General features: G+C 50.9%; 1 protein-coding gene across 2 annotated transcripts in view; it reads left to right on the top strand.

Annotated features, from left to right (window-relative positions):
• Positions 1-12,473, top strand: part of WDR93 (WD repeat domain 93) — a 43,359-nt gene that overhangs the window by 25,303 nt on the left and 5,583 nt on the right. The window contains exons 9-16 of one of the 2 annotated variants that reach the window (XM_032392046.1): positions 1,401-1,572; positions 2,755-2,825; positions 3,382-3,468; positions 4,530-4,649; positions 6,035-6,248; positions 8,054-8,117; positions 8,950-9,106; positions 9,436-9,634. In XM_032392046.1, coding sequence (XP_032247937.1) covers positions 1,401-1,572; positions 2,755-2,825; positions 3,382-3,468; positions 4,530-4,649; positions 6,035-6,248; positions 8,054-8,117; positions 8,950-9,106; positions 9,436-9,634 — 1,084 coding nt within the window. Of the gene's footprint in view, positions 1-1,400; positions 1,573-2,754; positions 2,826-3,381; positions 3,469-4,529; positions 4,650-6,034; positions 6,249-8,053; positions 8,118-8,949; positions 9,107-9,435; positions 9,635-12,473 lie in introns of those variants that run through there. The other variant, XM_032392047.1, reaches the window with a different exon arrangement.

The raw sequence follows: 12,473 nt of genomic DNA, 5'->3' as shown, positions 1-12,473 counted from the left end.
AAAGGAATAAACTACAGCTATCCACAACAAAATGGCCAAATCTAGGAACAGTATTAAGCCAAAGAGGGCAGACATAGAGTTAACACCGTATATAATTCCATTTGTGTATACAGTTCAAAATCAGGCCAAACAAAGCTATCGTGTTTAGATGCACATTTAGATAGAAGTAGAATAGATGTAACGCGGTGCTTACATAGAAGCTAAGAGAGTGGTTGCTGCTCTTCCCAGGAGGTTGTGACTGGAGACAGGCCTTTGCGGAGCTTCTAGGGAGCAGATGATGTCCTGTCTCTGGACCTGAGTAGAGACAGATGTTTGCCTCGTAATAATTTATTAAGATATATATTTTTTATGCTCTTTGCTGAATGTGTTATATTTCACAATAAGAAAAAGGCTTAGTGAATGAAAACAAGCAACAATGAGGAAGCTCTGTAGTACTGATATGAAGAGATCTCCAAGCTACTGTGAGTGAAAAATGCAAGAGTGCTAGTGTCTAAGAGCAATTCTCAAACGTTAGCGGGATCAGACTCGCCTGGAGAACTTGTTAGAACCCAAATTGCTGGACCCCACCCACAGAGTTTCCGTTTCAGCCTGGGGTGGAGCCCAAGAATCTGCATTTCTAACAAGTTCCGGTTGAGCCTGCCGGATCCCTGCTGATCTGGGACCACACTTCCGGGAACTACCAGTGTATCATATGTTACCATCTGTTAAGACAGAAGGGGTCTCCTTGTAGCAGCGAATTCCAGAAACCAGTTGCCTCTGGTTGCCTCTGGGGAAGGGGGCCTGGGGCACTGCGGGGCCTCCTGGGCACCCTCCAAAGAGAACAGAGTTCTGAAAGCTGGGGCGGGCACCCAGAAAAATCCACAGTTTTACTGTGGATTTAGGAACAGTTGAAAAAGAAGGAAATGAAAGGTTTCAGGGGAAGTGGAGTGGTAAGAAAAGTGATTGGCGGAGAGGAGGTTTTTGAAGGGCGGTAGTTGGGTAGATGTAAACACAGGTAGGGGGCAGGACTGTTGGCTTAGGTGGGCCTTCAGCAGCGGCTCAGTAGTGACCATATCTGGCAGGTTTGGGGCCTTGCTGAGCTGGGAGGACAGCAACGGTGGTCTGAGGCCTCTAGTGACCTCCTGAACATTTCCTTGGCCTCCTCTGCGGATCCCGTAATCCGGAAACAGGAAGTGGTGGTGGGATGGGGCTGTAGGAGCAGGAGGAGGGACGGCAGCTGCCTGCGCTCCCTGAGCAGCCGGGGTCGGAAAGAGGCAGGGAGAAGGCCGAACCCTGGGCTCCCAGATGGATTTCTGAGGATGAGGGATTCCACAGGAAACCAGGAAGCATGGAGGAAGGAGGGAAAATCAGGAAGGGGGAAGTCCCATGGTTTGACCAATTCTGGAATCTTTTCAACCGAGGTACCACGTTTAAAAGCCCCCTGGAAGTGTTCGCAAAGGTAGAGGACTATTACGGGCTGGGCTCGGGGCAGAACCACTTCATCAAGGACAGTCAGTGGGAGCAGCTGGCGGCCATCTTCCTGGCACCACACCAGAAGTACCTGGACAAGGAGTGGGAAGAGGAGCCACCCAGGTGAGCGGGCAGAGGCCGCAGGGGCACCCCGCTCCCCGCGAGCTGTGGGGGCACACGCAGCAATCGACCCAAGCCCTCGAATTCATCCGAAGTCTAAAAACTCCTCCCGGTTTGGGGGATTTTTCCAAGAATTTCAGCAGATCTTTTGAAAAGGTGTGTGGAGATTATTCGAATACATTAGAACAGAGGCTGATCACACGGATTTCAAAGAGGGGATAGACATGTATGCAGATGAGGAGTTTATTTTACAATTTTATGCACATCATGTCTTAAAAACTTGTTTTCCTGATTATCTAGACAACACAGAAGATCCTAAAGAGATAAATAAAAGTCACAACTATTCAGATTTCCTCAATTTCCATCCAGTCTTTCTAAATGTAATACGTTAACGTATAATTAAAATACCTTCCTTTGTAACCTCCGGCAGCAGGTAGGGCTCAAGATCCCCCTGCTGTGATTGTAGAAACTGAGCCCAAGTCTTTGAACTTGGTGGAGCTGGTTTTAGGAACTAGCTCTCCTCACAGCTATGCTGGACCTCAAGGAATGTTCTTGCTTCACGCGGGAAGCGAGGCCTCACATTTTGCTGTCAAGTGCACCTCAGATTTTCTCACTTCAGGACACAGCCTCCTAGGGTTGCACCCTCATAGCAGCTGCCAGAGACCTGAACCGGGACCCAGCGAGGTTCAGGGGTACACTGCCTAGCAGGGTAGTTAGGAGTCTTGCAGGCTAGTTGTTAAACTGCCTTCAATGTCTGTAGTGGGAGCCTTTCTACCACAAGAAGCTCTTGTAAAAGCAAACTCTATAAATCAGGAAATTGGTTTGCTTTTTTTCTTAAGAGCAAATTTATTAGCACCCCCCTAGTTGGATTGCCCCCAGCATAAGTGAGCCAAGTCTGGTCACTAAGGGATCTTCCCCTAGGACAGAGAAAGTTCTGCTCGGGCGGGGGTGCTCTTTCCAGCCTGGGAGTGACTCCCGCAGCTCAGCCCGCCCTGCCCTCACCAACTTCCAAGGTCTGCAGCCACCAGGACCAGCACAGAGAATGTGATTGACCTCATGGCCCTGTACCCCCGGGAAGATCCATCCTAAACACCCGTGTCTGGTTTTAGTACCAAGACTCTGCCAGCATCTCTCCTGGCCAAGGAGTCTGCCGGGGCTCTGACTGGTGTCTCTTTTTTTCCCCAGCATGGCCACGTTCCATTTCCTCCTTCCCAGCAGCATAATTACAATGCCAATGGAAGTCAAGGGCCCCTCAGGTAAATGAACATGAAGCAGGGAGTTATCCTTGGCAGTGATCCACTCGAGGGAATGCCTCAGCAGACCCTGTATGTGGGAGGGAATGAGGCGGAAAGTGGGTCGTCAGCTTCACAGCTGGAGCGTAACTGTTTCTGGTTGGATGCACGGCACCCAGATTCCCTGATGACGGAGGCTGGCATTGTCTTCAGGGAGTGACCTGCCACAGAGGAGGGTGTGAGCACGTAGCCTGCCGGGCTGCTTCTGGACACAAATTCATTTTGGAGAAAAGGTTATTTAAAACACCGACAGCCAAGAGGACGTGAATTATCCAGAAAATGTGAAAGCAGCCAAGGGGCAGTGTGACCGTCCTCCCAACCCGGGAAGGTGACTCGGCCCTAGGAACAGCCCTCCCAGGGGTGCCCCCGACCCAGGAGGCGCGTCCTTCTGTTGCCTGTTGCCCATTAGAACTGACCACTTTTGATTGCAAAACGACTTCCTCTTGGGCAAACACTTTCCGTACAAACCAGAGGGTACCCAGATTCCTTATGTGATGCTTCTTTCTCTCTTCTTCCCCAGGGGTAGCCTGTGTCCTTGGCATACACTGGACTGGAAGTCACAACTTCTTCCTCTATTCGCTTCACCGAACTCTGAAGGATAAAGTCGGTACTTTGAGATGGCAGTTGCCTAAGCTCGGGGCTCTCAGAATGTGTCCTTCTCCAGCTTAGTTGAGGGCATGTGACTGACGTGTCACTTTAGGGGACGAGAGCTGTGCAGACTGAAGCAGGTGGCTCAGTGGCTGGGGTGTGAGTGACCGCAAGGCTCTGTCTCTGAACGGTCCCGTTTCTTAAAGAGAACAGGTCAGTAGGGACAAAGCCCGGTCAGGTCCCTAGGGCTCCTTTGGCAGCTCAAGTAAACAGAGGCCTGGCATCAGAGGCCCGATCCAGCCCTGGCCCAACGGCCTGCAAGCTGCATGCTGTCAGGCCAGTCACCGAGAGCCCCAGTCCCGTTTTCTCATCTGAAACACAGAGCTAATTCATTACACCATCCCTGCCCACTGCTTGTGCTTGTTACGCATAGCAAAATCCAGAGGGTCTCTGGATGTGAAAGCTCTGAGATTGAAGGCACTTTGGAAATGTGGTGGTTGTTTGGTTTATACAAACTCATGGAAGCAGTTACGTAAGCAAGTTCACTTTGTGGTAATTCCTTGAGCTGGACATTTACGTTATGCTTCAGAATTATACTTTACAAGTATAGTAAAATGTAAAAATGGACAAAGGAAGAATCTCTCTCCTTCCAGCCCTCTCCCAGGCAGCATGGCTTCCAATCTCAACCTCTGTACTGACTGGCTGGGACCTTGGGCAGGTCGCTTACATCTCTGCCTCAGTTTCCTCATCTGTGAAATTGGGGTACTACTAGGACTCACCTCATGGGACCCTTGTGAGAATTAACTGAAAGGAGGCATGTAAAGCGCTTACCACAGTGCTCAGCACCTCGTGAGCACCCGTTCAGTGTTCGCTGCCGTGGAGTACTAGCATGACCCCTTCTTTTATCCTGAGGGAGGAGGCAGCATTGCTGAGAGGCGAGAGAGATGGTGAGCCCGGACAGCGGCTCCCGCCCACATCCCAGGCAGGCAGACGAGGCGGGGTCTTGGGCTGTGCAGGTGGAGGTGATGGGTGGGTGCGGGGTTGTGGGGGCAGCCTAGCACGTGGTGTCCTCCCCACTAGACCCGGAGGGCGTCTGGCCCTGTGCTGCACCCATTGCGGTCTCCCAGCTCAGCTACACCTGCACCTACCTAGTGCTGGCCTGTGAGGATGGCGTGCTCACGCTGTGGGACCTGGCCGAAGGTGAGCCCCCCACCTCTGCCAAACACCTGGATGGGTCTCTGGGTAATGAGAGTCCGGGAACTCTGGAATTCCTATAGGCTCTGGGCCTTCTGTTAGTTACTCTGTGTTCTTAAGTCAACTTGGGGAGCTGGTCCTGCCTTCTCCTCCTCCACTCATTTGCTGGGCATTTATTGAACTTAACATGTGCTGATAATTCCCATTCCCTGTGGATTTATTGAGTGCTTGCTCGGTACCCGGCACCGGACCAGGGCCTGGAAGTCTGTCCATTACCTCATTATCACACTCTGGTGAGGAAGTGTCTTCCAGCCCAGGATGTGGGATCATGGCAGCCTCAGCCCTCCTCCCTCCTATCCCTCAAGCTCTCAAAATAAGCAAGTCTGCGTTCCTGCATTCTACTCCCACCCTTGTCAGTGAGAACCTCACTGCTGTGAAAGCTAAGAGACCTCTAAGGTGGCCAGTGCAAGACCAGCAGCTATTTTGGGTGTGTGGCACCTTGCTAGAGGCCCAGGGCCCCAGGGTCTTGGGTCCAGCTCTGCAGGTGGAGAAAATCAGTGGGGTCTAGTTGCCCTAAATTGATCAGGATCTAAAGGAGTGTCTTCATTTATTTATTTATTTGAGGGGGGGGGAGGGGAGGTACAGAGGGAGATGGAGAGAGAGAACCTCAAACAGACTCCCCACCGAGCACAGAGCCCAACACGTGGCTCTATCCCACCACCTATGAGATCATGACCTGAGCCGAAACCAAGAGTCGGACACTTAACTGACTGAGCCACCCAGGTGCCCCTATTTCCATCTGAAGAATTCCATGGTTGTTTCCGATAGCAGGCACTCTGCCCACATGGTGGAAAGATAAACATGGCTATGGGCCCTCTTGAACTTGAGTTACTGCACCCACAGCGTTCTTACAATAGCTAAAGATACGTCAAGAGCAGAAGAATGATCCTAATTGCACATTCACTTGCCCAGTAGCTTGCTTTCATTTTTCTGGATATTGATACATTCTGGATATTGCTTGGCTACACACACACCTCCCTCTCCTTCTCTGAGACCACCCCACCCCTCGCCCCCTCTGATGCACCTTGACCTGCCACGGTCAGCTGTGGTTCAGGACCTGGCTGGGTGTAGCTTCCTTTCTTCGGTCCCAGTGCTGACTCTGCCCCCCTCCACGGGGCTGGTCCTCCCTGTCCCCCGCACCTCTCCATACTCAGAAGGGGGGCTCTTCTCTCCCACTGGGCATTGGGGTTTCTGGTTTCACTCTCAGAGGGTTCTCATTGCTGGATCTTGCCTTCACATCCCTCATATACCTGCTGGTCACAGACCCTGCGCCCATGGCTGCATCATCCTCTACCTACTTTTCTGACCTGCTTTTGCGATTGTTTCTCCAGGTTTCCCTCTTGGGGTCATCGCTCTTCCCAAGGGATGTTCCTGCCAGAGCATTCACTTCCTGAAGTACTTCTTAGTCCACAAAGGACAGAACATGTACCCTGAGAGTCCCTTGAAATCCCATATGAAATGTGTGGTGCTGTGCACAGATTCTTCTCTCTATCTGGTGACAGCCAAAAGGACCCAAGGACCCACCATCAGCGTGCTTGTTGAGAGGTTGGTGGCTTGAGCGCAGGACAGGGTAAATGATCTGCCAACCAGACGACTAATAGGAAACTGACCACCTCCCCAGCAGGAGTCCACTTGCTCTGTAGCCGCCACCCTCCCTGTGAGCTTCTCAAGGTCCCCACTGTCTTTTATACGTGGATAGATATGTAAAACCTGTCTCGCAAAATTGTATGACAGCGCAAATGACACCTTTCATGTCCCACATGACCAAGAAGAGGATCATTTCTGCCAAAATAGCCTTTTATCCATTTCCTCAAGGGTCTCTTTCTTTTTTAAATTGTGAAATACTTTATGCATGCAAATGATCTATAGAATATGTATGTGTGTGTATTTAGGGTGTATCTATGTATATACACCATATATGTATACACGTAGATGTACAGTCTATATACACTACAGGTTGTGTGTGTGTGTGTGTGTGTGTGTGTGTCGAGAGAGAGAGAGAGGGAAACTCCCCTGTACAAGCTTAAGCAATGAATCATCTCCAGGGGCACCTGGGTGGCTCAGTCGGTTAAGCGTCTGTCTGCCTTCGGCTCAGGTCATGATCCCGGGGTCCTGGGATCGAGCCCCGTGTAAGGCTCCCTGCTCAGCGGGGAGTCTGCTTCTCCCTCTCCCCTCTGCTCATGCTCTCTCTCACTATGTCTCTCTAATAAATAAATAAAATCTTTTAAAAAAATAGATCATCTCCAGGTCAGCTAAGGCTGAAAACAGTCACTGTTTAGCCCAGGACCCCCTGATCCTGTAGGTCAGCAATTTGGGCGAGGCTCAGATGGGCGGCTCCTCCACTGGTCTTGCTTAGGCTCTCATGTGTGCCTCAGGCAGCAGGCAGTTCGGCCAGGGGCTGGACGGTCCTAGGTGGCCTCAGTCACATAGCTGGCCGTTGGCCAGGACACTTGTTCCTCATCCTTGTGGCGACTCCTGTGGGCTGTCTCAGCCTCCATCACCTGGAAGCCTAAGGGGTCCCCTCAGCAAGCAATGCACAAACGCTTTCCAGGTCTCTGCTCCTGGCACACTGGACAGAGCATGTCACGTGGACACCCCCACTCAAGCAGTGGGAAAACTGACTCCACCTTTTCTTTTCTAAGACATTTTTTTTTTTTTTAAGATTTATTTATTTATATTGAGAGAGTGCGTGTGCGCAAGGAGGGGGCGGGACAGAGGGAATCTTTCAAGCAGACTCCCTACTGAGCAAGGAGCCGGAAGCAGTGGGGCTCAATCCCACAACCCGAGAGCCCGTGACCTGAGCGGAAACCAAGAGTCAGATGCTCAACTGACTGAGCCACCCAGGCGCCCCTTGACCCCACCTTTTGATAGGAGTTGCTGCCAAATATTAAGGCCAGTTTCTTTTTCAATCTCTAATATCCGTTTCCAAAATTCATCATTCCTTCACTTTCCTGTAAGAGTTAACCACTTGTATCTCCAAGTCACCTATCGTTTAGCTGTGCATATCTGGGGAATTTGTAAATGGAATCATGTCCTATGTATTCTCCAGCTTGTTTCTCAGCGCTTTTTCTTCTATACCTTGCGACCTTGTTCATGGGAGTCGCACATGTTGGGGAACGCGGCTCGGTTATTCTCCCACCGGCACTGCGGCCTGTCATATAATAGACCACAACGAGGCATGCTCCTACCAGTGGACAATCACATTGTCCCCAGTATTTGCTACTCTGAACAGTCTCTGACATGTCTCCTGGTGCTTATATACAAGAGTGTGTCTGGGATGTATGCCCAGCAGAGGCTAGCACAGCCTGAACACTTCCAGTATGAATGTCTGTGTGTCTTGTTTCCTGCAGGCCTATAAAGCACCTGGATGAGGCCATCTGTGCAGTGGCCCCGGTCCTAGCCTTACCCGGCATGGTAGGTTCCTCATGCCCCTCTCTCCCCTTCAGTAAATGTGGTCATTTGTCCTTCAAAAACTATGTGTTGAAGGCCTGTCAAGTGCTAGGCACTAGATTAGCTCTGGGCTACGTGGGGATGAAGGGGCAAGTCGCTGCCCTGCTGGGGTGCACAGTTCAGCTGGGAAGACAGACAAATCGCCAAGCAGCTGCCATGGGAGACAAGAGAGGCCATGAGGCATGATGCACTGGATGCCAGGAGCAGAGAGAGGGTTGCCCACAGCCTACGGAAGTTGGCGGGGGTGGGCGGCTGCTTTGGGGGGCTGTGACAGGAGGGGGTGGAGAGGACAAGGACAGGCGCCGGATGTTTGAGTGTGGGGGAGGGGAAACGGTGTGGCAGGTGGAAGACGATGGCATTGGGGTACGTCTAGCATGCTCATCTTCAAGGAGGAAGGAGCCCAGGCAGGAGGGAGGTCTGCCTCTGATCTCAGGCCAGGAGGGGCTGTTGGATTGAGCAGGGGCCCCCAAGGACAGGAGGAAAGGGTTTGTGCACAGAGGCAGCACTGAAACCATGTGCAGGGCCAGCTCCCCAGCAGGGGGGATGCTGGTGAACTAGAAGAGAAGCCAGGGTAGAAGGGGAGGCACCACAGAGGATCAGACCCAGCACCTGGAGGAGGGCCTGTTGCTGCTGGGGCCCCTAGAGTAGTAAACACACACTTCTCTGCTCCCTGAGCAGCTCTGGGGGCCTGAAAGCAAACCAGTTCTCTCTATTGCCGGTTGTTATGGCCAGCTGCTTCTCTCATTCCAAACGGAGGTGACAGAGAAGTCCCCATCACCATCTCTTTGCTTCCCAGTTGCTGATCTTCGGCAAGAATGGCTCTGTACAGCTCATGGATGTGGCCAAGCCTCAGATCATCTGTGCCTTTGCTCTACCCAGAACCTACCATCTGGCGGTCCCCTGGAAGCCCTTGTTTGCCGTGTCTGTTCAACACCCGTGTTTCCTGCTCCGAGGTAGAGGAGGGGGACCCCGTGGCCTGCTGACCATATCCCTGACACTCTCTGCCCCCTCCCAAAGCACAGGGTGATGCCGCCCGATCTCTTCCCTGCTCTTCAACCCCACACCACAAGCCAAAAGGACACAGCTGTTCAGTCCTCACTAGGCACTTAGTTAAAGCGCTAGGCAAGGTCTTCTCTCTGGAATCCTGCTGCTCCAGATCAAGTGAGCCCCCCACAGCTCAGTCCCAGTGACCCAGCCTTTACAAACAGAGAGCAGCCCCCCTGCGCCCGCCCAGCCCACAGAGAAGGTCATCCCTCCACAGCACGCGGCTCTCTCGTTTCAGGAGACCACCCAGACGAAATTGAATCCGACGACACCAAGAACATCCAGAATTCTGTTTTCTATTTTAATCTCGAGGCCTACCCACTCCTGGAAAACATCTCAAGAAATCACACCATTCCTGAAACTGACATGACAGAGAACATGGCCTTTGCCCAGGTGCTGCCCTTGGAGAAAAGATGCGAGAGTTTCCTCCAGAAGAGGTAGAGTCCTGGGTCTGCTTCCCATCCCTGCAGCTGGGGTTGTCTCTGGGTGGAGGACTAGTGGCGTGTGTTTGATGGTAAGATCCGTCCAGCATTTAGGTTCCCCCTTCAGCGGGGGACCCCACCCTGTCATAGCCCGGGAGCCCGTTCCCGTTCAGCTTGGTGATTCAGCAGTGGATTCAGGCTGGTAAGGAGGGGCTGCCGCTGGCTGTTTTCTCCTTGTCAAGACTGTCTTTGCTTTCTGCTTTCTCAATTCTTTGGTTTTTTTAAAAATCATATTTGGATTATCAAAGACAGGGGCTGGCCAACAAGGGGCTGTGCCCGTTTCTCGGAATAAGGTGTTACTGGAACAGTCAGGCCCGTTTGTTAGGTTTATGGATGGCTGCTTGTGCTGCTGAGCACCGCCCACAGACACCAGATGACCCGTAAGGCCCGCCTCACTGACCTGGGCCATTTATAGAAACTTTGCCAGCCCCTGGTCCAAGCCCCCTCTGCTTTATCCATCATCTGGACAAACGGTTAGGTCCTGCGTCTCTCCCCTTTCCACTGACCCAGTCCGGCCGGGACTCTGTCCGAAGCCCTTTCTGCTGTAGAAGCATCGTGAGCTGTACTCTGTCCGCTCTGGAGAAGCAGGTGCTCTTCTAATCTATCTGCCACAAATTTCTGGCGTCTTGCAAATTCTTATTGATGATTTGTGTCGTGATTGGACCATACACTTTAGGCGGGACGGGGTCACGAGTGGAGCCCTGGATTCTCGCCACGACAGAGCGGGGGACTCTGGTGGCCCCTTCCCTTCCAGGGCCTTCTGTAGTGTCCGCTCTGGGACTCTGTGATCTCTCCTGGCCATGTAACAACCCTTTATGACCACTCCCCCTTTTGCTATTTACTCTTGCCTCCAGAGGAATGAAGTGGAATGGCCAGGATTCTCAGGTCTGAAATCCGACGCCACCACTTACAAACCCTGAGACCTTGTTGAGTCCCTTAACCTCCAAGAGCCTCAGTTTCCTCGTTAATTCAAAAAAGCTTTGTCCAACACCCACGGTGCACCACGCTGTGCTGTGGACTCGTCGACGATGCCCGGCCCTCACATTTTGTAGGTATTCGAGCGATAATACGTGTTAAGTGCTGGGCACAGGTAGGTCCAAGAATGATGCTGGGTTAATCCCAGTTCGTGCCCGGGAAACTCTAAACACCACCGCCAGGTGGCGCCACGGCCCCCATGACAGCATTTACCTGCCGCACTCAGTTCCTTCCTGGGCTTGGTGGGCTGCCTGGTGGCTTTCAGCATCCCTGGGAGGGAAGCAGGGCCATTCCTCAGGAGAGGGGGATGGTCTGTGGGTCTTGGGGGAGGACAGCAAAGAAGGGGTCAGTGGACATTTCCCCTGGTTGAAGATTTACCAAGAGTGTTTGGCTGCTCCTCCCACGGAGGGTTCTTATTTTAACCCTTGATGGCTTGACTCGTTCTGAGGACATGCGGCTGAAGAATTTAAGGGTGAAGCATCGTGAAGTCTACAACTTACTTTCAAGCAGGCCAGGAAAACGTTTAGAGAGAGAAAGAGAAAATGTGAGGTGAAACCCAGGAAAATATTCATAGAAAGAGAGACAGACAAAATGTTCACTGGTGGTGAATTATAGGTGTAGGTTCATTGTACTACTTGCAACTTTTCTGTAGGTTTGAAATTTTTCTAAATAGAAGATGGGGAGAGGTTATAAAATATTACAGTATAATCCTGATTTTGAGTAAAAAAGACTGGAAGTGTGTATACCCATAATAATGGTAGTTGTATTTGGGTGATGATGTATGTGTGATTTTTTTTCTTTGTGTTTTCCCTATTTGCAGCTTTTCTACAAAAATAATATGTTATTTTGGAAAATTTAAAATAATGGTTTAAAAAAAAGTCAAGAGTATGAGTTTAGGTCATGGCTGTAGTGTGACTGTTCTCCTCGGGGGAGGTCCTGGCATGGAGCTTTCTAGAGCTCTTTCTTTTTTAAATTTTTAAAATCAGTTTCATATGTAGAAATTAGTGATTCATCAGTTGCATATAATACCCAGTGCTCATTACATGAAGTGCCCTCCTTAATGCCCATCACCCAGTTACCCCATCCCCCCACCTCCCCTCCAGCAACCCTCAGTTTGTTTCCTAGAGTTTGTCTCTTATGGTTTGCTTCGCTCTCAATTTTCAGCTTATTTTATTTTTCCTTCCCTTCCCCTATGTTCATCTGTTTTGTTTCTTAAATTCTACATGAGTGAAATCATATAGTATTTGTCTTTCTCTGACTTATTTCGCATAGCATAATACCCTCTCGTTCCATCCACGTCGTTGCAAGTGGCAAGGTTTTATTCTTTTTGATGGCTGAGTAATATCTGGAGCTCTTTCTTGATGAGACCCAGAGGACTCCTTGTTTAAGGAGCTTGTTTCCATTTCTGCCTTTCAGTCTGACCCCCTCTTTTACTGGCCTAGAAAGGGTGACCCTTCCCACTTGACCCAGAAGCCAACTGGCTGCCCCACTTGGGGGAATGGGCCCCGCCAGCCCCACATTTCCAGTACTGGGAGGCTCACCTCCTGCCTGACGGCAGAGGGTCCGGCCAACTCAGGCTGCCTTCGTCCCTGATTGACAAGGCCCACCCTCAAACAAGGTATAAGTGGAGATTAGTACTCAGACACCCGCAGAAGGAACCCTACATAGCCCCTGAAATTTGCTTCAAGAGGAACTTAGTACTGTAACTGAGTAGTTCCCTTGTAAAAAAGTTATTCATTATTTCTGATAGAAGTTATTGCACTTATAGAAATTTATGCACTTATAGAAATTTGGAAAACAGGACAATGCAAAAAAAAAA

This window comes from Phoca vitulina, unplaced genomic scaffold, assembly GCF_004348235.1.
Source record: "Phoca vitulina isolate PV1807 unplaced genomic scaffold, GSC_HSeal_1.0 scaffold65, whole genome shotgun sequence".
Lineage (NCBI taxonomy): Eukaryota > Metazoa > Chordata > Mammalia > Carnivora > Phocidae > Phoca > Phoca vitulina.
The sequence above is the reverse complement of the archived record's forward strand: the minus strand, read 5'-3'. Positions and strand labels throughout refer to the sequence as shown.